Below are 26,188 nucleotides of genomic sequence, written 5' to 3' on the forward strand. Positions count from 1 at the left end.
CAAAGTTTTAGAGACTAAAGTACACGATCAACTCAGGTCATCCATCCCTGTGGTTTCCCAGCAGAGGAGACAAACCTTGATATGGGAGTGGAGATCCCAGTGTTAGATGTCGAGCCACCGGGAACAGGACTGATATATTTCAGCAAAGAATAAATCTACCACATTTGAACTGTTTTCCTAGAACATGTGAATGTTCACAGATTTACCTGTCACATTTTCATAAATAATTTAAAATCTTAGCATCTGAAATATCAATAAATACATCATCCGAAACTGAATACTAAGATTTTCCTTGGTTGAAAGTTAGTTCAGGGTGACCTGGAAAGAAGTGCCCCTATAATCAGTGATAGATTCTATTAAAGTTACTGCAAACTTTGCCAGTGCAAAGGGGAAGAAATCTAATTGCAAATCCCAATAACAGAAATCTCCTTGGGTTGGGCGTAATATCTGGCAAAGCATCTAATAATCCTCTTCTTCTCTCCAAATTTCCCAAGGTTATCTGGAGTGTGTAGTCTTTGCATCTCACAAAAACAAACTTTACAGCCACATAGAAACCTCCTAAGCCTCATGAGCCAACGTTATAAAATTGCTGCAAAGACCAACTGGAAGACCAGTGAGGAAGGGCGCCAAGCCAGACCTTCTCAGGCTGAACCTCTCCACCAAAACACCTGCACTGTCTTTGCAGCCACTCTGCAGTGCCAGCACCAGGGGCAGGCAAATAAAGTAAAAGCCCAGCCGCCTTTGGTGCTCAATCATTCTGACAGATGACACAGGACGAGCAACAACAGGTCTTTGCACAAGTGGAATTTTATTTGAGAGTCTAAAGTGTTAAGGGAAATAGGACCCGTTAAGGCAGAAGAAAAACAAAACCATCATTTGTCTTTTATTCCCTCAGAATTGGCACCAAATGTGCTCTGACAATGGCCCCATAAAGTTTCTCAATCCTCAGTGTCTCCGGTTTGTCCGCATTTTATAACTTAGCGCGGGCCCAGTATGACGACCGTATCCCATTTCCCAAACCAAATATAGTGCCCAGAGTTAAGCAGACTGAAGTTTCTGTACTAGCTCAGAAATGAGAACTGGAAAACTCCTGGGGCAGTGTATCTTATATGAGAATATTTATTCCAATCAGCCTTCAGGATACTCTGAATTTCCAGTATCTCCTCCAGACATTCTCATTAACCAGAAAGACTTACATGATTCACAGCATCTAGTGCCTGGATGTGTCATGTCTATGGAGCATTTAACGTTTGCAGTATATCTAGTGTCTGGTAAGGATCTTGTGTTTGCAGAATATCTAGTGTGTGAGAGCACCTAGTCCCTGCAGAGCATCTAGTGTTTGCAGAGCATTCAGAGTTTGCAGAACACCTTGCGTTTGCAGAGCATCTAGTGTGTGCTGACTCTGGACTCCCAGCTCTAGACTGTGGGCTGGGGATGAGGAGGACTACTCACCACACTACAGCCCGCACAGTCAGGACCATTCTCGCAGGTTCTGCGGCGAGCCTGAATGCCGCCTCCACACTGCGCTGTGCACCGTTCCCAGGGACCCCAGCCTGTCCAGAACATGTGGGGGGGGCACAGCAGATGCTCATTGCAGTATCTGTAATGAGGAAACCAAGAGGAAAAAGCAAGCGTTTAGTGGAACGTGAGGCCACAGGCTTTCCACTCTGGCCCTGCACGGGATGTTGAACCCATGGGCATGCTCTGCGTGAGGGGCGTTTCGTATTCCGGGTGGTCACCCAGGGAAGGAGGCGGATGTGGCGCTGGCCATGCTGTGTGTGCACAGACAAATGGGATGCGCGGGAGACAACGAAAAAATGTTAGACTCACAATGCAGGATGGATCTTCCTGTGCAGCCAATTAGAGGAGAAACAAACAAAAAACCCTTCAAATAGACACTCAAAAAATGAGAACACATAGAAAATACCTAAGTAGGGAGTTTATCTTCTAAACATAAACACTGAAAGATAAAGTAGGTTATGAATATAAAGGCAGCAAATTGTATTTGGAATTCATTTCTCATCGTCGAATCAAATAAGGCCCATAATCCTACGAATATGAGTCAAAGAAAAGTTAGTCTAATTTTAGCATGAAGCTTCAAGTCACATACTGCCAAGTTATTGTATTTTTAAAGTTATTTGTAGACTCTCAGAATGATGTCTAGCTACCTTGATTTAGATGACCACCTGTTACCCAAAAAGAGTTGAATTACTATTGACAATTAGTCCTATATTTTAGTGATTGACTATACTTCTACATGTACATTCATACTGCCAATTTTTAGCCAAATATACATGGCTTTCCTTAGCCTTAGAAGGATCAAATTTCTCCTCGTCTTTAATACTACAAGTGAAATAAAGCGAAGTGAGGGAAACAAACAAAAAATAAGAAGGAAACAACCTGGCGATGCACAGGTTTACAGCTCATAGGGAAGAAGATGTTATTCTGAATGTAGCCAAACTTAGTGAGACACATTTGGCAATTGTGTCTCATAAAGTGCTCAAGAGCACAAAGAGTACTTCCCTATCACAGGTGTGTCCAACCTGAGATGCATACAGGGAAACAGACCCAAGTCCAGGATGTGCAGGATAGAACACACTATCTTTATTTTCTTATTGAAGTAGAGTTAATTTACAATGTGGTGTTAATTTCAGATGTATAGCAAAGTGATTCAGTTATACATATATATAAAATATACATTATATATATATATTTTCATATTCTTTTCCATTATTGTTTATTACAAGATATTGAATATAGTTCCCTGTGCTATACAGGTCCTTTTTTTTTTTTTTTAACCTAGTTTATGTGTAGTAGTGTATATATGTTAATCCCAAACTCCTAATTTATCCCTCCTCCCTTTCCCCTTTGGTAACTTAAGTTCGTTTTCTATGCCTGTGAGTCTGTTTCTGTTTTGTAAATAAGTTCATTTGTGCCATATTTTAGATTTGGCATGTAAGTGATATCATATGGTATTTGTCTTTCTTTCTGACTTACTTCACTTAGTATGATAATCTCTAGGCCCATCCATGTTGCTAGAAATTGCATTATTTCATTGTTTTTTATGGCTGTGTAGTATTCCATTGTATATGTATACAACATCTTCTTTATCTATTCATCTGTCCATGGACACTTAGGCTGCTTCCATGCCTTGGCTATTGTAAATAGTGCTGCTATGAACTGGGGTGCATGTATCTTTTTGAATTAGAGTTTTTTTCTGGATATATGCCCCGGAGTGGGATTGCTGGATCATATAGCAATTCTTTTTTTATTTTTTTAAGGACGCTCCATACTATTCTCCATAGTCAGAAAACACTATCTATCTTAATGAGCAAAACATAGAGGTAAACAGCTGATTCCCAGAATGTAAGAGAGGTAATTCGGGGAGCGTAGTTTCCTGACAGCAAATGTTGATACGATTCAACTGTCTTCCCATCAAACCAGGGACATTTAATGAAGAATGTGATGGATTCCGGAACAGGTACAGCCATGAAAAGCAAGAAGCCAGGCCAAGCTGAAGGGAGTCAACAGGATGAAGCAGAGTGAACATTCTGGAAACGAACAGAAGGTAGGAGCGGGAAGAGTGAAGCAAAAAGGTGATGGAGGAGACATGAATAGAAAAAGGTGAAAGGAGTGGAATGATCTCTCTTTACACAAATAGGGTGGAAGAACTTGAACTTTATTTGCAAGGAAGCAAGGAAATCCCACCAAGCTCCAGAGACAAAATAGCACCATCAGAGTTAGAGTGAAGGCTGGACTACAGAAGTTGGTGTCTCTTCATCCTGCTGGTGCTGGAGCCCCTGAGATGAGGGGAGCTCTCCATGCTTGAGTGAGGGGTCTAAGCCTCCAAAGCCTCAGGGTGAGGGGTCACGTGCAGGAGGAGTTTATGGGGCAGATGCTGGCCAGGAGGGTACAGATGCCAGCCACCTGACGGAGAGATAGCCCAAGTTGGACAAAGAGGATGGTGACGGCAAGAGAAGGGAAGGGACATCACATCCATGGCGTCTGGTAGAATGGGAATAAGATGGCAGCTGTGTGGACGTACAGAAAAGCAAATAAGTGAACAGCAGAGTCCAAAGTCAGCCTCTCCAATGAAAGTGGGAGGCATGCTTACTTCTAGGGAGAGAGGGTTGATATTTCACAGTGGAAGGAGCCTTCAGAGAGTCGAGAACCAATCAGGAAAATGGTTAGGTCTCGAAATCTCCACATGAAAGAGTAGCCAGTGAAACTGAATAGTTATCACTCTTCCTTGCATGCTTGATTGTTTAAGACAGATAGTCCTCTGGGGCCCTGAGTCTCGGAGCTCAGGACTCTGGACAGTTTCACATGTGGGAAGGAAGGGGAAGGAGGCTTCTAATTAAGAGAGTGTGACCTCTAGATAGAAGAGCCAAAACAACACTGAGGACACAATAGATGAAAAGCATCTGACCTCAGGAAGCCTGTGCAGACGTGTAGAGTTACCATAAGTAAAGCAAAGCATCCTGACTCCTTAGTGATTATTAGCATACATGTTGGTGCAAGGATTGTTCTGTGAGGCAACTGCCATTTGCTTTAAGAACGCGTTTGGAAGAAGTAAGGCAAGAAAACTCAGAACATCAGAACTTTCAGCATTTAATTCAAAATATCCATGTGTAGCTTCTCTCATTGTGGATAGAAGGCCACCTCCTGTTTCCAAGGTGATTTTGCCCATATTTAAAAAGATCTGGACGTCCTCGACTCCTTGACATGAATTTCAGCTTGCAGAAACAAAAACAAACCGACAATAAGAGTAGGGAGGGCAAAGGAAAATCTTACTAAAAATACTTATAAAACCCTCGACTTTTAATAAAAGGCACAGCAATTGAGCTCCCACTTCCCCACAGCAAAATAAATCATAGTGCATAAATCCTTTCTCATCTCTGCCTACAGCAGGCCCTCCCTTGGATACGCTCAGTGTATTATTACAGCTGAAAGTCCACAGCTGGAGAATTTGATAACTGCGTGTAGCATAGAAATTTCAACCAGTGTTATAAATGATTTACTTGGCCTCATTTTTAGGTGGTCAGCAATGTGCTTTCCCTCTTCACTTTCTCTTTCTATAGTAGTCCCATGACAAAAGGCACACCAGGATATGTGACTGTCGCCCTCTGCAAGGGAGGTCAGAGGGAACTAGAAATTGCCAGTCTGTCCCTTTATGTCTGGATTTCACTCACGAATTCAACCTGGGAGAGTCTGCTCAGTGGCTAAGTCCTTACAAGCTCCTAACTCTGGATTCTCTGCAATTTCAAGGGAGTACTGTCCCTCTGCCCCCCTAACTCCTTCACCCAACAAACACGTGCCACTGAGAGACGTACCTCTTGTTACACTGCTGATGGGGCCTCTAGTGTTACAAACAACAATGGGCGTCTAGACTTAGTTACCTTGGTGACTCTGGGTGTGCAGGATTTTTATTAATTTATGGATAAAATAGCTACACAGTAGACCAGCCACTGGTTCCTCATTCTCTGGTCCTTAACACATAGCTGGCTTTTACCAAATGATAAGCTAGACAGTTTTGAAATTTTATTTGCTCTCCTGGACCTCTAGCATCTTAAAGCACTGACAGTCACAGATGCATTTCATGATGCATTAAAAATTAGGATTTTAATTTTGCCCATGACTGTTCATTCTCATTTTGCATTTAAAAATGAATGAATAGCCCAGCAATATTTCTGCAGAAATTATCCATTGTTCTGCAAACCTAGTCTCTGTGAAGAGCATTGTCTTTCATAATCCTGTATAGACTAGACTTTCAATACCATATCATGTTCCTTGTCCTATTTCTTCATGCTACAAATTGTGTTCTGTGGTGGTTCAATCCATGTTGGTTTCTCACTGAAACCTCTGTTAGCCTGAACCAATCAGAGCACTGTTTGTTAGAACTATTTTAATCTTTTGTGGCACCAGAGAAACTGTACATGTATTGAGTCCTCCATAATATTATTTTTTACCCCAAGGGAAAGCTAAGGGAACCAGTAGGATAGAGTGATGATAATGACTTGCAAACAGCATCACTTTGGTTCATCACAGGATTAAGTAAACTTGCCCATGAAGACGAAGAAAAATCATATAATAAACCCCCATTGGTTCCTGGGTCTCTTAACTTTGGTAATGCGGTGGAAAGACTCGAGCATGGTCTTCATGAGCCTTGCTTCCTGGAATTCACATCCTGTGTAAACCCCTCCCACTCAGTGTGGGTGGGACCTGGGACTTGCTCCTAACCAATAGAATATGGCAAAGATGACAGGTTGTCACTCCCATGACTATGTTACATAACAGTGTAATGTCCTTCTTTCAAGAAGTTCTCTCCCTTGCTGGCTCTGAAGTAGTAAGCAGTCAGATGCGTAAGGCCCAGGTGGCAAGGAATTGAGGGCAGCTTCTGGATAACAGCTTCAGTCCAACGACACGGAAGGAACTGAATGTGGCTGACAACCACGGGATTTAGGAAGCAGTCACCTCCCCTCTCCTACTGAGCTTCAGATGTGACCGTGGCCACAGTCTACACCATGGTGCACTCTTGTGAGACCCGGAAGCAAAGGACCCAGGTAAGCTCTGTCCAGACTACGAAACCACAGAAACTGTGAGCCAATAAAGCATGTGGTGTTTTAGGCAGCTAAGTGTGAAGTAATATTATTGTGAATGACAACTAAGACAGATCTTGGCACCTAGGCATGTAGTGCTACTGTAAGAAATATCTAAAAATATGAAAGAGGCTTCAGGACTAGAGAATGAGTAGAAGCAAGCAGAATTTTGAAAAACATGGTAGATAAAACCCAAATCACCTTGAACAGACTGTTAGTATACATGTAGACTTTGAGGATGCTGCCAGCGAAGGTTTAGAAGGAGATAAAATAAAGAAGTAAAACTCAACAACAACAAAGCCAACCCAATTAGAAACTGGGCAAAGGCCTAGACATTTTCAAAAAAGATATACAGATGGCCAATAAGCACATGAGAAGATGCTCAACATCATTTGTCTTAGGGAAATGTAAATCAAAACAACAATGAGACACTTTATACTTGCTAGAATGGCTATAATCAAAAAATGAAAAATAACAGGTGTTGGCAAGGATGTAGAGAAATTGGAACACTTGTACATAGCTGGTAGGGATGTAAATGATGAAGCCAATGTAGAAGACAATTTTGCAGTTGCTCTAAAAGCTAAACATGTATGACCTAGCAATTCTATACGTATATATACACACACACTCCTACATATATACACAAAAGAAATGAAACAAGGACTTGAACAGATACTTGCATGCCAGTGTTCATGGCAGCATCATTCACAGTAGCCAAAAGGTGGAAATAACCCAAATGTCAACTGATAGGTAAATGGGTAAACACAATATGATGCAGCCATGCAGAAGAATATTATCCAGCCTTAAAAAGCAATTTAGTTCTGATACATGCTACAACATGAATGAACTTTGAAAACAATATGCTAAGTGAAATAAGTCAGACATAAAAATGGCAAATATTGTATGATTCTACTATATGAAATCTCCTAAATAGTTAAATTTATAGATTAAAAGTTATCAGGGGTTGGAAGGAGGAAATAATAGGGAGTTATTGCTTTTTGGTTTCAGAGTTCCTGTTTGGGGTGATGCAAAAGTTTTGGAAATAGTGTTATGGTTGCACAATACTGTAACTGTAATTATGCCACTGAACTGAACACTTAAAAATGGTTAAATGGCAAATTTTATGTTATATATATATATGTTTAGCGCAATAAAGAAATTAAAAGAAAACAGGATCATATTATTAGAAGCTAGAAGAAGGGAGACCCTTGTCATACAACGAAGAAAGCTTCCAAATTTGTCACTGCAGTTATATGGAAAGCAGAATACGTAAGAGTGACTTGAGTTATATAGCTAAGGAAATTTCCAAGCAAAGTGTTGAAGGTGTCGCCTGGTTTCTTCTTGCTGCTTATAGTAAAATGTGGAAGGAAAAATAATTGAGGGAAGCAATATTAAATGGAAAGAAGCAGGTCTGGATGGTTTTGGAAATTCTTGGCCTCTCCTGATGGCGAAAGATGCTAAAACGAAGAAGCAGCTTCTGAGCACTGTCAGGAAAGGTTGACATAGAGTAAAAAGCTGAGGATGTGACTGTACAACCTTTTTTTAAAACCTCAGAAACATCAAAAGATCAGAGTAGTGTTCAGTCATACAAGGAGTCCTTTCAAAAGGTCAAGAGCAAGAGTCGCAGATCCTCTCAGTCACAAGCAAGCTGGAGGGTGTTGTCCCTCAGCCATCTCAGCAGGAATCCCAGGTAGAGAAGGGCTATCTCAAAAAGATCTATGGGTGTAGATCTGTTTAGCGGAGTAAACCTCAAGGAAATTCACAAAAGACTTACAGAGTTTATTTCAGCAAAAAGATCACCAGCTTAGACTGAAATGTATGGAGAAAGTACAAATGAAATGAGGCTGTTGGAAACCCAAACTTGTACTGGCAGGAAGCAGGCTGATTAAACTGCCCAGCTGGAAGCACATGCTACCTTTCATGAGAAAGGAAGGATGATTCAGGGAACAGAAGTGAGAGCCCAGAACACAGAGCTAAGAATTGTGGAGACTCATGGCCAAGCCTTGAAACTTAATCAAGCAACTCCATACACTTGTCTGAATAGATTTCAGAATTTCAATGGAAATTTCTTTGTACTTTCCATTTCCCCCCTTTTTCAACGGAACTATCTGTAGCTGTAACCCTTTGCCTGTCCCACCATGGGTACACTGGGTGTGTTGGTGGCAGATAACGTGTCTCTCATTTTAAAGATGGACAGACTGAGATGAACTACACCCAGGAAGGCTCATTCACATAAGGTTCTGGACTTTGGGGAAATGATTGAATGGTATAAAATTTTGTGGAAACTTGGGAGGGGGGAAATGCATTTTGTACACATCAGGGACAGATAATCGACGCTAGCAGATAAACTATATGGTGATCCCAATGATCCCTGCCCTTCTGATGTTCACATCCTGTGTAATGTCCCCCTCTTGATTGAGGACCGGGTCTGTGACTTTCTTCTAGCCAACAGAATATGGAATGGTGGTGGTTTGTCACCTTTGTGATGACATTACATAGGAGAGTAATGTCCATTTTGCAAGGAGATTCTCTTCCTTGCTGGATTTGAGGAAGCAAGTGACCATATTGGGAAGGCTCACTTGGCAAGAAACTGAGGACCGTCTCAGGCTGACAACTAGTGAGACGCCGAGATCCCAGACTGACAGCCCACAAGGCACTGAATGCTGATAACAACCACATGATCTTGGAAGTAAATCCTTCCCCAGCTGAGCCTCAGATGAGACCTCAGCTCTGGCTAAGCAGAGAGCCCAGATGAGTCATGTAGGAACTCCTGGTCCACTGAGACTTGAGTTGATAAATGTGTGTTGCTTTAAGCCATCAAGTTTGTGTCACACAGCAGGAGAAAACAAATACAGACAATGACATTTGCATTTTGATAATATTTATACACAGAGATCCATTGCTTCATCTTTGGTGGTAGCCTTTTTAGGAGTCAGCGCTTCTATTCAGTTTCTGCTACTCAAGAAAATCATTTTCCAGGAAGTTTTAGAGCAGAAAAACAAAATGCCCATGACTTTTTAAATACATCTAGAATATAAGTTACATATTTTCTTTATCCATTATGTAGAAAAAATGATGTAGCTATTTCTGAGATCTCTGTTGCAATAAAGCTCTCATTGAATTTTTCATATATTGGAGATTTTATCCCAAATCAAAAGTCACTGACTGTAGTCCTAACATTAACTTCGGGACTTTCCCAGGAGAGCCAATTTATTCATTTGTGGCCACTCAGGCGTTCTTTACGGTTGACGGTGTTCAAATAAACACAATGTGATTTCATTAATGATTGTGTATGTCTAGTCCATCATCCCTTGTACCTTCTCAGGGAGACAAGGTTCTCCTTTAATCTCGAGTTTGGTTCTCAAATTTCCATTTTTTCAGAATCAGAATGCTGTTTCTTTATATTACTTAGGTAGAGAGACTTCCTGCATAACATGGCAAAGAAACCTAAGAACCGTTTGTTTGTGAAGACCAAGAAAGTGATATCATGTGTTTGTCTTTTCTAGTTTTCATTATTTTCTTGAACACCCCCTAGAAAGGCAGTTCCAAAGGGAGACTTCCCTGGGCCACAGGCCTTGTTCTTATCATCCAGGCGTCTATTACTTAAGTCCCAATGTTCCCTTCTTAGGCAAATATTCATCTAGCCCAAATGAGTGTTTCTTCTGTAAAATAAGAATGTTTTAAGTGTAAGTTCCCCAAACACATTAGCCATCCTGATCTCTTTCTGAAAATGAAGCTTTATGAACACTCATAAATGGATACAGAACATACACCTATGTTAACCACAGAATTAACCAGCTTCTTCCTTCCTGCGAGCTCAGCCTGGGAAAGGTGATAACAGGTGTGCGGTTGTGGAGGTGCCGTGATTCTAGGAGTGGCTTCGCACAGATGAAGGCGACTTTGCCTGAATGGGCTCTATTACGTGACAACGTATAGCATTTTACAACTTCCAACCAATTTAAATCTTATAATGCTGGGAAATAGCAGGGAGATAACTTCCCCATAATCGGCTTTCCCACTTATCAACTGGTGTCAGATTGGAAATGACAAGCTTATGCAAGTCTGTCACTGGGGACTACTACAAAAACGACCAACCCTGCTTTGTAAAAGTCATCCTTCATTCTTCTCTCTGAGTCAAAAGAACAAAGTCTTAATTGGTGATTTAGGTACACAGTGAAGAAAGAAAAAAAAATGATTCCAGTTAATTTCACGTTGTGATAAATATTTAGTAGAGAATTATCTATACACTAAGCCTGTGGTTTTGTCTATATAAATATTAATCACATAGCAAATAACTGCATACAGTATTTTCCTGAGGCTCCCACTGAACCCATTTCACCGGCTATAAGCCTTACTACATTTTAATTAAAAAGTACTGAAAGCCAGCTTGTTTCTCATGGATCAATAGGATAAGTTTACGTGATATGGAGAGTAAGAATCCTGAAAGTGATGTGAAATTCACCTACTTGGATTTTCTCCCATAAACGAGAGTGTACTTTAAATATGCAAGAAAGAGTCAATTATGACAACTGTAGATTTTATGAGGCCAAAACCAAATGTCTGAGTCTATAGAAAGCAGCAAACTGTTAAATGCGAGACTGAACTCAAATGTCCCTATGATGTGCGGAAAGCTTAAAATACACGTGGAAAAGGATCCCCCCCTTCTGGGTTGTCCTGCAGCTTCACTGAGGGTACCTGTTAATAGACTAGTGCATAGTTGTAAATATAACCAAAATACTGACTATGTTCTCACCTACATGCCAGTGCTTAATTTAGTTGTGATGGAAAACTTACCTCATCCGAACAATAGCATCTGGACCCAGGACCAGCTCAGGCCCTATTCAGAACTGGAGGTTTGAGACTAGAATTCAATTCTAGCTGAATTCCAACAAGAACGATCATTCTCAGCAGACCCACACGCTTAGTCTCTGGGGAGCCCAGCACAGAGATGCCCAGTGTTCTTGGATATCCAGTCCCTTGGGAACTGTTCAGCTGAATGAACTGTGCAGGCTCCACGGCGGCCCAATGATGCTGTCAACCCCAAGCTTCGGTCAAAATTAAAGAATGTCAGAAAAAGAGGAGGGCCATTCAGCTCAACAAAAAGGGATGCCACAGATAAGCTGAGCCGGATCCAAACTAAAACTGCAGGGGAACCGACCACGCTGGGATGACAGTAAGCGCGAGGATGGCGATGCCGGGAGCAGAGAGGGTACATACCTTTCCTCGCGGTTCTGTCCCACACACACCCGGCCCCCGTGCCGCGGAGTAGGGTTGCTGCAGGACCTCTGGCGCACCTGGAAGCCGATGCCGCAGGTGGTGCTGCAGGGAGACCACAAGGTCCAGGGGGTCCAGCCTCCACTCCTGGGGGAGGAAGCCACGGGGTCATTGGGTCCAACTGGCTCGGAGCCCAGCCTCTGTCTGCACCCGCCCCCAAATTCACACGTTCCCGACACGGACCACTGACTGGGGGCTGTGAAGGAAAAGCCCGCGAAGAGCCATGGGAATAAAGGTCCTATCACAGGAACCTCAATCACTGTGAGGTTTTCTTCCCCACGTATCTGATTTTAGAATCAAAGTAGAAAATCTGAGAGTCAAGTTTTAGCAATATTAGGAACAATTAAGAAAGTTTAGTTATGAAAACATTAAACGATAAACTAACGAAAAATAATGTTATTTCACTGAAAAGCAATTAGAGATGAATCCCTGAAACCTGAGAGTTTATGAATTTAGTTGACTTGTACCATGTCAGTTATCATCTATGAAAACTGCACATTTGAACAAAATACTCATCTAAATGCTTATTTTAAAAATCTGTTAACATCATGAAAATCAGTAACTTTCTTGATGGCATTCATATTTATAAAGAGCACCAAAATGTGCGAAGTTTTAAAACAAGCTTTATTAAAAATGAAGAATGGTGGGGCTTCCCTGGCGGCGCAGTGGTTGAGAATCTGCCTGCCGATGCAGGGGACACGGGTTCGAGCCCTGGGCTGGGAAGATCCCACATGCCGCGGAGCGACTAGGCCCGTGAGCCACAACTACTGAGCCTGCGCGTCTGGAGCCTGTGCTCCGCAACGAGAGAGGCCGCGACAGTGAGAGGCCCGCGCACCGCGATGAAGAGTGGCCCCTGCTCGCCGCAACTAGAGAAAGCCCTCGCACAGAAACGAAGACCCAACACAGCCAAAAATAAAAATATAAATAAATAAAATTAAAAAAAAAAAATGAAGAATGGGTATTTTAAATTCAGATTCTTGGCTATTTTCTTGCAATTTGACAAAGACGTAGTATATAAATAGGAAGTGCAAATTGCATATATCTTTATGTTGTTATACATATAAAATAAGGTAGACATATTAAAAATGCAAAATAAAAGAAAAAGAAAATGAACCACTTTTATAAAAGTGGTTTATAAAATAAACTGCTACTAGCAGCTAGAGAAAATTTTTGTTTGATATTGTATTTTTTCCTTAAAATGGCTGCATGTAGAATATTTATAATTTAAATATCTCCCTTAGCAGTTTGTCCCTGCTATTTAAAAACAAGCTATAGGAATAAAAAAAATTTTTAAGTATTAAAATATCTGTTAAATCCAGAGTCCAAGCTCCCACATAGATGGTTTACTGCATGTAGAATTTTTTTTTATTTCTCTAATTGCATATGTGTTTCTAAATAGCTGTTACCCTCATCTATAGGATTTATATTTCCACTGAAAAAAATCAACTCACATGAATTCTTATTTTACTTTATGTGTTCCTTTAAAAGCATGGCGGTCCACAGCTATGCCATTGAAGCTCAAGGTATAAACAACAAATTACATATGTAACTTCTAACACAATTTCAAATGAAAGTTCCTCTGAGAAAATACTTAGTGTATTTCATATTTCCCTACTTTATTTTCTGAAACTTAAAAATAATCTTAATAAAATATAAAGTGATACCTCAATGTACAATATAATAACAAAGCTGCTTTGTGATAATTTAACCAAACTAACACAAAATAGACTTCCCAATTTGCTTCTATAAGTAATTAGTATCTTATACATCATTACCTACACAATTTAAAAAAGTATCCAAGTAATTCATTGAATTACATGCAAAAATAGCAATTTCAACATGAATAAAATGACATTTTTACTTTCAAAGTTTCTTTATATATGAAAAAAATGGTTAGATAATGCAGGAAACACTGCTTCCAAAATTGTTTGGAAATTCTTAATTTCCTAAACCTTTTAACAAACGTGACATCTGATTAGACAGTCTACTTACAATCTGTATACAGGGAGGTAGGTAAATGGAAGTGTTTGTAAATAATAGGAGTATAATACCTGAGGGAGTAAATGAATATACTGTCCATGTGTGTGATTATGCTATGGAGCTGGGTTTGCACAACTAGAAACGCTGCTTGGGGGCAGATGTAGTAGCAGGCAACCAAAGAAGTAAGCATACATCAGCAGATGGATCATTTTTGTGATTAAGTCAGTCCAAAACAATCCACTTATGCATTTAAAACATTACTAAAGCAGGCTCATTTATTTGAATTTTAGTCTTAAAATAACCACTAATTGTATCATGGCTCTGCTTAGTGAATGACATTCCACAACTAGAACCAGAGCAGAGGAGGTGTCGATAAACAAGTCACAGTAATGCCTGTGATAGTCCTTTTTTCCCATGAAACAATATAAAAAAGAATATTATTCATTGACTATAATCTTCCAACAATAACAGTTCTATGGCTTTTATAAAGTTTCTGCCAGGCATCAGTGGAAACCAACTTAGCTTTATAGAAATAATGCAGCGCATAATGCAAGGTTGATGTGCTGTTGTTTTCTGTAATAACACAAATAATCTAATCTCTGTAGCCCTGATGGGCTCCTTTCAGCTTTGTGGAGTGATCTGAGCTGGCCTACGGAAAAGGTGAGCAGAGCGCAAAATCCACCCTTGTGGCTTGCCTTTCTTTATCTGCCAGACCTTCTCCTCTTGGGCAGGCAGTGCCCTCACGCCCTGGGATCCCATATGGTGTGGTCACCCAACGTGCTTTTCAGTGTTAGTGATGTCACAGAACACTCGCCCAGAGGCCTCTGCATTCTAAATAGGCTCCTGGAGAGAAGATAACACTTAAAAAAATATCCTACATGAAGTGAGGTGGAAGAGTTCGGAGACTGATCCAAGAAGCTTTCCTGGTGCTTGCTTTTTAAAATTTTTTACCTTTTTTATTGAAGTATAATTGATTTCCAATGTTGTGTTAGTTTCAGGTGTCCTGGTGCTTGTTTTAAAATATGAAATATTGCTGTGGTCACAGTGCTATAGGTGATGCAGGGAAGGGAGGACCAAATTGAGTATAGTTGTAAAAGAAAAATCAAACAAACAACAACAAAACAATATACAAAGGAGACAGGAAACCTACTCCACGGATCACACTATTTGAACCATTCTCCGGGTGGTTTACTCCGGTCTCCATTACCCAGCAGTAGATGTTAGCTAAGCTGGGACGTTCAGAGTACAGCGCAGAGCAGAGCTGAGTGATTAAGGACTTGGCTTCTATCTCCCAGCTACTGTCAAAGTGCGCAGTAGTGGACGCTGTGGTCTGCCTTTCTCCAGATGCTGAGGGTGTTGGTGGTTACGACTCTCAGGTGAGAGGATCTAAGAGCATCAAGGAGCTGCCAGCTCTGGAGCTCCCTGTGCGGCCAGCTGAGGTCTTTGTGCGGCCTGCAGCCCAGCTCTGCCCAGCTTCCTGCTCCCCTCCCCCACCCCAGCGGCAGATGCTCAGAGCCCTCTGCAGTTTCATTCCCGCACACAGACGATCTCGCCGGCACTGGTTCTCCGGACCAACCCAGGACAGACACAGGTTTTGCTCCTAGAGAAAAGTCCCCTAAGAAGGTATAGGTAAGGACTTCCCTGGCGGCGCAGTGGTTAAGACTCCGCGCTTCCAATGCAGGGGCTGCGGGTTTCATCCCTGGCCGGGGAACTAAGGTCCCACATATATGTATGTAGAGCTGAATCACTCTGCTGTACACCTGAAACTAACGCAACATTGTAAATCAACTACATTTCAATAAAAAAAAATTTAAAAAAAAGAAGGTATAGGTAACAAACGTTGAAAGTTGCGGACTTATTGTATTTAGACGACGAAGTCCTGTCAAGGCTCCAAGCCTTCCTTGACGTTCTACCTTTCTGCTTAGCTAGTTACAGCTCTCTCTCTCTCTCTCTGTTCCTCCCTCCTGCCCCAGGAATTAGAATTCAGAAGTGATATACACATTCCTGTGTTCATTTTAATTATAAAATTAAACCAGATTTTCCTGATTGATAGGAAGTCTGACTTGACCCTGGTTTGACAATAAAGTCTGGCTTAGCTAATTACCTTATACTGTGGGTTCCTTTCCATAAATGGAATGCCTTTAATCTGCGGCTCCAAGATAGTGAGAAAACAAATTTAAATGATGTGATGCGATAAAAGCATTTGATCAAAGATATTATATTTGCGAAAGGTATTGAATTAGCAATAGTTTGAATTTCCCAACAGTTGCTGAGTGTACTGGATTAAACAATCACAATAATAAATAAAGAAGAACAGGTTTAATTTAGCATCCCCTGATCAGCCTTTGCAAAGACTTTTGGATGTACTTTGCACAAACTGAGGAAGCACTTGACGTTGCTGACTGGGCCAAAAAATATGGGTTTGTAAGTTAGGTGGTTTCCAGTTTTTTGCTTCCAACAAAATTGAGGCCAACATAAACAGGTTATCAACTGATAACGGGCATCAAAAACAATCTCTGATGTTAGATTACCATACTTTGGGTAGATGACTTCAAAGGAATACGTAGACTAGGAGTCCCCTGCTGCTAGAACAAAAAACATTTGCTGCCAACCGGCCTAATCTACTTGCTCCATTGTCTCTTTCCTTTGACAGCATCAGTGGCTTCCAAAGGTTAGAAGCAAGTGAGTGCAATGGGCCGTCTCTCCAGACCCTGCCGTGAGGTGGTTCATAAGAAAGAAGGCAAATCTCAGATAGAATCTGGTGACACATACGACACTGTGATATGGCCTGTTTCTGTAAATGATGGAGTCCCAGCTTCCTATCCCTCAGGCATACTGAAATGTACACTCATGAGAGAGTCACGTCAAGCAGATGTGATGCTGCTGACAGCAGACAGCTGCTCTAGGCAGCTTTCTACTCAGAGCAGGGAAAGGCATCCTACTCCGTTATCAAGGCAGACACTACCCCCCAATCCATGCAAGGACAGAGATGCATGCACAGGGTATCAGCTCACGTATTCTTGGACACCCCTTAATTCATCAACCAAAATTTACCCCTAACAGCCCATATACCAGTAAGTGCCACTCTCATGCACATTTGGAAAGCAATATGCATTGTTAGAAGTGGGCTCCTCTGGAGTGTGAGCGCCAGTGTAGGATAGTTTTGGTAGTTTCAGAAGCGGCCCCTGGAGTGATATTCCTGAATCTGTAAAGGACAGACCTAGGGTAGCAACTAAAGTTCCCGTGATGTAGCTGTGATGGGACAGCTGTCACTCACAATGTTTGTACTTGGACAGTGTGGTTTTCGGGCGCGGTGGTCTTCATAGCAAGCTTCTCACCTGCCCCCTAAAAGAATGGTGATAAACTAGATATCTCTCAACTACTTGTAAGTTGGCATCGAATTTTTTTTTCATCAAAAGCTTCAAAAGTAAAAAAAAAAAAAAAAAAAAAGCTTCAAAAGTTGCAAAGGTATAATTTCTGTTACATCACTATTTAAATGTGTGAGGGAATTTAAATGCCATAGTGATTTGATAGCCACCTTCCCATTTAAAAACTTGATGAGCAGGGTCTAGTTAAACATTCAGAAATTTTATGCTTTTCCTTCTTCTAACGTCGTGCACACTCAAAATACTTTCCCTAATCTAACAACGAACACATGAATAGGTTTAGATTTATCTCAACATATAAACAGGTTTAGAATCTAATTTGTAACTTTTTAAATTGAAGTACAGTTGATTTACAATATCGTGTTAGTTTCAGGTGCACAGTACAGTGATTCAGTTATATACATATGTATATTGTATATATGAATATGTATATATGTATATTACAAATCTAATTTGTAATTTTAAATCTGCTCTCATAGATCACATCATTTTTAAGTGGTAAGTGTCCCTGTCTTTTTCTGACATTTCTCTTGAAGAGGGAAGGCATGTATTAGAAGTGGTTTCCTAAATTCCTCTGCAGGCTGAGCTCACAAGTGAGTTTAGGCCCGAGGGTTGCGAGGGACACACCTGGAACAGTTAGCGATCTCCATGCGGGGGCCCTCGCACTGCCAGCCGCCGCACTGGGGGGCCGGGCTGTCGCAGGAGCGGGTCCGGCAGAGGCAGGATCCCACGGTGCTGCCGTCGGTGTGCGTGCATGGCGTCCACGGAGACCACGCGCCGAAGTGCCCATCCACGGTGAGATTCCTCATCTAGGAAGCAGATACAAACATGGATGTCAGAAAGGGTTAAGGCTGCAAACATAATAGAGAAAAAATGAAAGGTCTCCCACAGACCATCAGAACTCATCTGGAATATTTCATATTACGATTAAAAAGAGAGGAACAAGGATGTACTTTGAAGTAAAGCAGCAGAGGTCATCGGTGGAGACAGTGATGGAGGAGAGGGAGGGGAAAAAAGAGGCAGAGGGGAGGAGGGGGCAGAAGAAAAGAAGGATAAGAAGGCGGAGGAGGAGGGGGAGGACAGGGAAGGATGTAACGACTTGTCAATCAAGCGACATTAGGCTTGTTCACTCATGTGAGAAACGCAAGGAACAAGAAGAATTGGACTGAAAAAATCACATATGTACTACTCTGTTGCATTTTCATGTACCTTAAAAAAATGAAAGATTGGTCAACTAGCATTATTTAAGGCCTGGCCTCAAAAGTCACCTCAAACTGACAACATTTAATTTATAACATATTAAAAGAGTGTGTATTAAGCCACCGGAACCTACTAGTTGTTAGGTGCATCCCCGTTAAACCCGTCCTATATCCACCCTCCAGGAGTTTATATGCTGGCGAGGAGGAGCTGGACCGCTAATTATTACTGCAAGTAAATCCAGTGATGGAGCTCTGAGCAGGGGCCGTGGGCGGAGAAGGGGCTCTCGGCAAACTCCCAGGATCCCGAAGGGTGGTTAGGAGCCTGCGCTGGGCCCCGAAGCATGAGAGAGGCAGCAGGTGAAGGAGTCGGCCGGGGCTGCTGAGGAGGGGAGCAGCCTGAGTGATGACAGAGGGGAATGATGCTGCTGTGTGGGACTGAGGGCAAGCAGGCTATAATGTCGCGGGGACGCGGGCAGCTGGTCCAGAGGAAGCAAAGCGGAGAGCTGAGCTAGGAGCCACGGCAGGGTCTGAGCAGGGGGCCCGGAAGCTCTGTGATATGGATGGTCTGAGGGCCTCCAGGGAGGGAGGAAGGGAGGGGCCTCTCTGGCGGTGCCCCCCCCGGCCCATGGTGACTAGGTCCAGGGCAGGTGCGAGACTGAACGATGTCACCGTAAATTTGGCCAGGGGATTTTCTCAGGAGCTAGAGTGTCCTCAAGATTTGAGAGTCATGGGGCCCAGCCTTCAGATCATCCAGCCCCAAAAAGGAATCTCCCCTCTGAAAAGGGACAGAAGAAGGCCTAAAGTCCAAACCTCCTAAATTTAACATGGGGCCTTATGCATTTCTTAGAAAATATGACAAACGAAGAGAAGGGATTACAAGTAAGTTACGTGCTTTCACTTTACTCTCTGCTGCCTGCTGCCCCACCTTCTCGCCCAAATGTTCCCACCCTGGATGATTCTGGGGGATTAAAGACTCATCATTCACACAGGAGAGGACTCCACAGATGAGACAGTTAATTTCTCTGGGGCAACCTGTACCTGCACGACACAGTTTCAGAACAAAGCTGACACCATATTTCGTGTGTGAAAATCCAAGTGAGCTTTACCTCTGATCTGTATCCAAATACAACAGGAAAGAGTAAACATTAAGTGTGTTCATTTCCTCTGACCTGGCTGGTTGCCCATCTCCAGCTGCCACAGTTATGACTCTATCCCTCTTGTTTCTTATCGATACTCCAAGGCTTTATACTCCCACTAACCACACCTGGCTATTTCTATAAGAAGCTGGGACAAAAGGGAAAGGATGAAACTGCATGATCCTCTGGATTCAGAGTGATTCACTGGATCCCACCCAGAGTGAGGGGATGTACAAAGGCAGATTTTTCCTAAGAGGAAAATATCCCCGTTTCTAAGGTCCTGTAACCTCCCCCGTCCCACCAGGATAAAAATACAGCTCCTACTCTGACCATAAGCAGACCCCCGTGTTTTCTTGGAGAACAGACCCTTGCGTGACAAGGGGGTTCACACCACGAATCTCTCCCTGAATTTGTTGTTAAAGCAGTAAAGGCCCTGCCACTTGGGAGTTTCAGGATTCGTCCTCCATCCTTTAACAGCCCTCCTGCTGCCTCTGGCCGAAAGGGCTCTTGTGCAGGTAGAAAAGGGATCAGCTGATGCTCTCACTGGGACTGACCACGCTCACAAGTCCTCACGGTGCTCTTAAGTCCAAACACCTGCCCGCTATGTAAATGTGGCTATGACTGTGCTCACCATAAAAAGCGTGAAGCCCTTGCTCATGGAGCCAGCATCAGTAATAACAGTGATCACACAGTGTATTTGTATAATATCTACACAGTATAGGTCCATATTATTTTGACTGATCGTGTTGATCATTACTATTACTTTGTGAATGTGCTCTGAGTCTGGGGAGCCCCCCTCTGCTGCTCTGCCCTCGGGGCGCCGCGCGGGGCTGGGCATGGGGGCTGACGCACCAGCTACCTGTGCTATGGGGTGGGGGAGGGGGGGAGGGGGGAGGGGTGGGGGGGACCATCCCTCCCTAGTAAAGAGGGGTGATGAGAGTTTCTACCCTTGGGCTGTGCTCGGAGGCTAAGGAAAACGGCACCTGAGTGCTTGTCAAGTGGTCCGCACAGGGACTACTGTCTAGTTATGGGCCGACCAGAGGTAAAAGCGTTGCACGGATCACACAGAAATGATGCTGAGTTCCATTTCGATTTCACAAATGCAAATATGGTTCTACCTGCCTCCCTCAAGGCATCCAAATGATGCTCTACCTCCGACAAGACCCATATCTGGGCCACAAGGAAGCCAGTTCCCTAGTTTTCCCCATCTGCTTCTGGCATGTAGGTAACAGCTGGAAGGGGAAATTGGGGACAAAGATTCTTATAGGGGGATAAAAAGGAGAAGGGGGGCTTCTACTACTGCTTGACACAGTTTCACATTGAAAACATTTCACAACTTCTATTCAATTTCCTGGTAGGCTTGGGCCATTGGCTGGCTTTGTACAGGATATGAGGGATTCCTTACTGAGCGGGTTATGGGTGAACAGATAAACTGTGGAAAGGGGGGGTTATCAGAGCACAGGACTGGATTGTGCTTCCATGGTGCTGCTCTGCGTGTGATGTAGGGGCACATAGTTGTGCCTCTTACACCCCAAACACACACACAAACATATATGTCACAGCTCATGGAAAATCGTGCAAAAACCTAAGGAGCTTAAAAGTGAATTTTTAAAGCAACACAAAAAACCAATCAAAAGAGAATATCACCATCCATGTAGTTTATCACATCATGCTGACTCTAAAATTTTACATCAAAAATGTCCTCCTTCTCTGAAGGCCTGCTCTGCTGTGGATTAGACTCCAACCCAGCCCAGAAGGAGCCAGAAGCCTCTAGAATGTTTGCTGGAGGTTCAGGTGCAGGGAGCCCACGAGTTACAGAGTATAAAATAACACGGCTTCATGATACCAGTGAGGTTTCAGAGATGAAGATCCAAGTCGTAAGCACTTGCATTTATGATGGTCCTGGCAGGACTGTGGAATGAACGTGATGAAGGCAACCTGGGCAGAGGTGTGGGTGGGCTTAAGGGACCCATCAAGGGATGCGGAAGCCGCAGGTAGCAGAAACACGGGCAGCTACGACCGTGCTCATCCCGTCGGCCGGCTGGGGAGAGGGGAGGACAGGTTATGGGGGCCTGAGGGAAGAAGAGAGCCTGGGAAGGGGCTGCCTGACAGGGGCTGTGATGCGGCATGAAGCCCTGGCCAAAGCTGCAGGCTGAGCTGAAGGAGGGCAGGCAGGAGGACCCCAGCCTCCTTCTCCTGCCCGTGGTGCACACTGGCTAGACCCAAGACAACAAGAAAGCCTGGGAGGAGAGAGAGAACAGTCTGGAAGTGGGGAAGCTCAGGCCCTTGGGGCAGGGGTGGGGAGGGGATGTGGACTGACTAGCACAGACCAGCATCACCATCACCAGAGGCTCTCTGAGACTTCCGGTTCCTTCCATTTGCCTCCTTGTCTGTGACGGTGAGAAGGGTCATGCAGGTCAGGGAAGTCCTTGTGATTTTTGAATGTCTACAAATCCCCCCAGTACTGATTAGAAACTTTTGAAGGGGCAGATGATTTGGGGACCTGCAAAGACGGGTTAGTTCTCTTAAATCCCCCTTGGCTTCCGTTTCCTTGTCTAAAATGCAAAGGAAACAGCACAGAGATTGTTAGGATCTCTATAACTACAAGAGATCGTGAATACAGAAAAATCAAAGATTTGTGAAGTCAGGAGGAAATACAATATGATGGTGATGAATGAATGAAGATGGAAGCAGCAATCATTCGGAATGTTGGAAGAGGACATTTTATGATGGGAAAATAGGTAGAAACTGGCAAACTAAAAGAATAAGTCAGTGACTCGTGGAAAGGGGCCTGCGGGGCCGTAAGTTGAGTGCCAGGTGAGGTGGCCTTTGTAGAAGCTAAGTTTATCAGTGAGGTGAGGCACTGCACTGAGTGACGGACAGGTATTATCTCCCTGAATCTTCACAGCATCCCTAGAATGTACACCTCACTTTATAAATAGGAAAACTGAAGCCCAGGTGTCACTGAATTAGCTCAAAGTCACTCTGGTTGTAAAAGACCCAAAAATCAGTCTAAACAAGCTTAATCCAGAGCCTGTGATCTCAGCCATTTCATTGGGTAACGTGATTCTGAGAACTTTCTTTGATGAGAGTCGTATGGAAATCAGCTTCATACACTTTTACCACCAGTTGTGCAACAGCAAAGTTCCCTTCACCTAGGAAATAATGGACTTCCAAGAGCTGGCTAGATCCAACTTTTGTTAACAAGCATAATCCTTAATCCCACTTTTGACTTATTCATGTTCAATTCATTAATTCCCAACTGATGAAGGATGTAGATGCATTTGATGAGCATAGAGGTCCCTGGAGCATATCTTTAGGTTCTTACTGTTCTCCAACCATCATGTTCTTATGACTAAATTGAAGTCTTATATTTTCTATTTGGATATTTTTTCGGAAGTTAAAAGATTTTCCTTTATTTACTTTTAAAGGCTCATGTACTTTTGGTCAGAGACTGTAACAAAACAGGATATTGGATGCACTCTTTGGAGAGGCTTGTCTCATGTTATGACATCAACTTAATATCGTCCTTAAGTCTATCTGTATAAATGAAGTACATGAAGGGAAGATAGCACCTTTTAAGAGAACTAAGATGGAACTCTGTGTGGCCTCTGCAAGATGGGTGAATAGAGGTAATCTTTATTGCCTCTGAATCCCACTTCTTCCATCTATGAGACAAAATGGAAGCAATAACATCATGAACATTAAATGAGATACTCCACTGAAAGTTGCCTAACATGGCACCGAGCACATGATCTAAACACCCAATTAACCTCAATTCCCTTTTCCTTCTTTTACAGTTGATTTCAGTGATACCTCTCAGGCTATCTGAACATAATATGCCGATGACTAATGGGTCACCGATCACTGAGTCCACTGATCAGCCACTGCTTTGGGAGATGTTGACAGCTGGGAATGACATCGTCTTGTAGACTAGGAATAATGTCAGAAGTACTGGATTTAAGTCGATTTCTTTCTCAATGTAGTTTCAGAATCTTGTGTAAACCCTTTAGTCTCTGGTCTATGGTACTGGCATCTAAATAAAGGGCTCTGGGCTTAATCACTGCTAAATTCTCCTTTCACTCCAAAGATGATAATTACACAGTAGCCAGGGAAGAATCTGTTATTTTAACACATTTAAGTGCTTATTTGGTCTATGTATTTTGCTAGTCACTGCACGACGTATTTTGGAATAGAGACTCATTGTATGACATGGTATGCTAATAACCATATGTCCACGCAGGGTGTGGATGACATTCACGCATAAATAAAGCCCAGGTAGATTTTTAAGATTATGCTATCCTTGTTAAGCAATATTGCAAGTTATGCAGGACGTATATATTACTTGAATCACTCTAGGTATGTAAATTTAGATCTTGCTTGAGTACTTCAAATCTCTTAAACGGAGAACACTGTTTTTAATTACAATAATATAAGAAAAGAGAATGTTAACCAATATGTCGGCCAACTATTGCCTTGTCTCCTGGACAAAAGAAATCCATAAACATTTTTAAATAAGGATCTTTAAGTGGAAAATAGTACTCTGGCCCATAAAGTCAAGCCTTTCTTCCATTTCAGTCAAAAATTAAAAAAAAAAATATATATAGAAGCAAATTACTATTTTAATAGCTTTTAAAAATACTTCTCTAAGTCTGCTCTATATTAATGCTAATCATTTCTTCTAACTCATTTGTTTCTAAGAGATTTTTTGAAAGGGATGTATAATTAAAACAATATTTGGGTAATATGGGATTTCCCATTTTCTATCTGGTAGCCTATATAAGTCAGAAAAAATATATGTTTTTCTTTCCTGTGGTTTGCTAAAAGTGATATAATTTATTGTCTGTTGTCGGATGCTTTGCATATTCTTATCAGTAGTGTATCTTGATAAATGACAAATTACATTGGATGAGATGACAGAGGTGGTTTTGTGTAATGAAATCACCTCAAACCAGAAAAAAAAAGACCTTGTTATGTATGTTTTAGGGACAGTGAATCAGAGATCACGTCGCAACTACATTTTTCAAACAGAGATGGTGGAGGGGCAGCTGTGAAACCAGCGCAGGTCCACATCGCCCTCTGACCTTCCTTGAGTTTATAACAGAAGCTGTCCTCTCAGCAGAAAGAAGCAACTTTAGTGATAAACCTCCTGTCGCTTCTCAAATACCAGGTCTTTCATTTTCTGACCGTAGAAACATACAAGACGTACTTGTTATAAACTAAGTGGATGAGTGTGTATTTCGCCTTATGTAACTAAGCATGTCCCAGATATCCACTAAAACAGCCTTAAGTCCTGGACCAATGGCTTTACTGCTTGAGAAGAACTGCTATTATCTTCCGCCTTTTTTTTTTACCATTAAAACTGTAAGGTCAAACATCTTCAAGAAGATGCGCTGATTCTTCTAAAGTGCGTGTCTGAACTTTAGAGCTACATTTCAGATAGTGCACTTTGTGTTTTCTTTAGCTGCAAAGAATTTAAGGCGAACACCTTTGTGCTTTTAAAGTGTGCTTCAGACATTAAGAAGGAACTTCACACAGACAGTGGTATGTTTTAACCAATTTCACAAGACACTGCAGAAAAGTTTGCTTCTAAATTCAGAGACCCAAAGCTAAATAACCGAAAGGATTAGCAGCTAACCCCACTGCAAGGCTTTGCTCAGAGCCTGGATGTGGTGATACACCCCCCTCTGCAGTGAAAGGGCTAGATCTCCTGCCAACATTTGGGGAACAACACTGGTTTAGTAGCCCTTGCCTCCCTCATGACACTCTGCCTGATTTTCTCACTTACGAACCGAAGGACAGGCTTTGTGACATGTGGCTCAGATAATGGAAAGTGCAGGTTCCTTGATAAGAAACGGACAGACTGTTCAGATGCCTCAGGCAGTTCTGAACAGAAGGAACAGCACGGATTTAAAATAACAGCCTGTGTCCCTTGCCTTCTCACCTCTGTCTTGCAGAGGTGAGGCCAGAAATGACAGCATGGAGATCAGCAGTGATGTGACGGCAAAGGGACTTACTAAATTTTCAAATATGTTGAAGTTAATAGCTGCTGCTCATATTCTCTGAGAACAGAAAAAACTTGGAATGACTTGATTGAGGGCTCTAGAGACAAAGGGGAGGAAAGGCTGGATCCTACAAGCGAGGACGCAAACAAATAAATTGGCAAAGGAAAGTGTGGAATCTCTTTTCTTGGATTCAGAGTCCGGCTCTAAACACAGGGGACTTTCTCCCTATTCTGCAGGGTTCCCTGTGGGAATGTATATTAGGCTGTTTCTCCCAGGACTTTTTGGGACCCTGAGCAGTAGTGAGGAGACTGTCCCACGTGGGGTTCCATCATAATATCCTTTAGTTTATTCTTTCAAAAGCGCTACTTCTCAGCTTCTGGAATTACAGCTCCCAAGGGATATTGATGGGTGTGGAAGTTGCTATTTTATTAATGCTACAAAAGGCAAAATAGTCCACACCAAGCTCTGGAGATAAAAATCCAAGAATAAAACAGAGATGTGGCGTTCCATTTTAAAATCAGCACTGTTTTCTCTTAAGATATTTCTCTTCAAAACAGACAGCAAGGTGCCAGCAGGATCCCGTGTGGCTCCGTGCAAGGAGGGGCTGAA

General features: G+C 42.4%; 1 protein-coding gene across 5 annotated transcripts in view; it reads right to left on the reverse strand.

The window, feature by feature from the left end:
- Positions 1-26,188, reverse strand: part of SEMA5A (semaphorin 5A) — a 492,520-nt gene that overhangs the window by 58,741 nt on the left and 407,591 nt on the right. For all 5 annotated transcript variants that reach the window (XM_061189118.1, XM_061189117.1, XM_061189119.1 and 2 more), the window contains 3 exons: positions 17,867-18,048; positions 11,817-11,960; positions 1,453-1,600 (listed from right to left, as the gene is read on the reverse strand). In XM_061189118.1, coding sequence (XP_061045101.1) covers positions 1,453-1,600; positions 11,817-11,960; positions 17,867-18,048 — 474 coding nt within the window. The remainder of the gene's footprint in view (positions 1-1,452; positions 1,601-11,816; positions 11,961-17,866; positions 18,049-26,188) is intronic.

Source organism: Eubalaena glacialis, chromosome 4 (assembly GCF_028564815.1).
Source record: "Eubalaena glacialis isolate mEubGla1 chromosome 4, mEubGla1.1.hap2.+ XY, whole genome shotgun sequence".
In the NCBI taxonomy this organism is placed as follows: Eukaryota; Metazoa; Chordata; class Mammalia; order Artiodactyla; family Balaenidae; genus Eubalaena; species Eubalaena glacialis.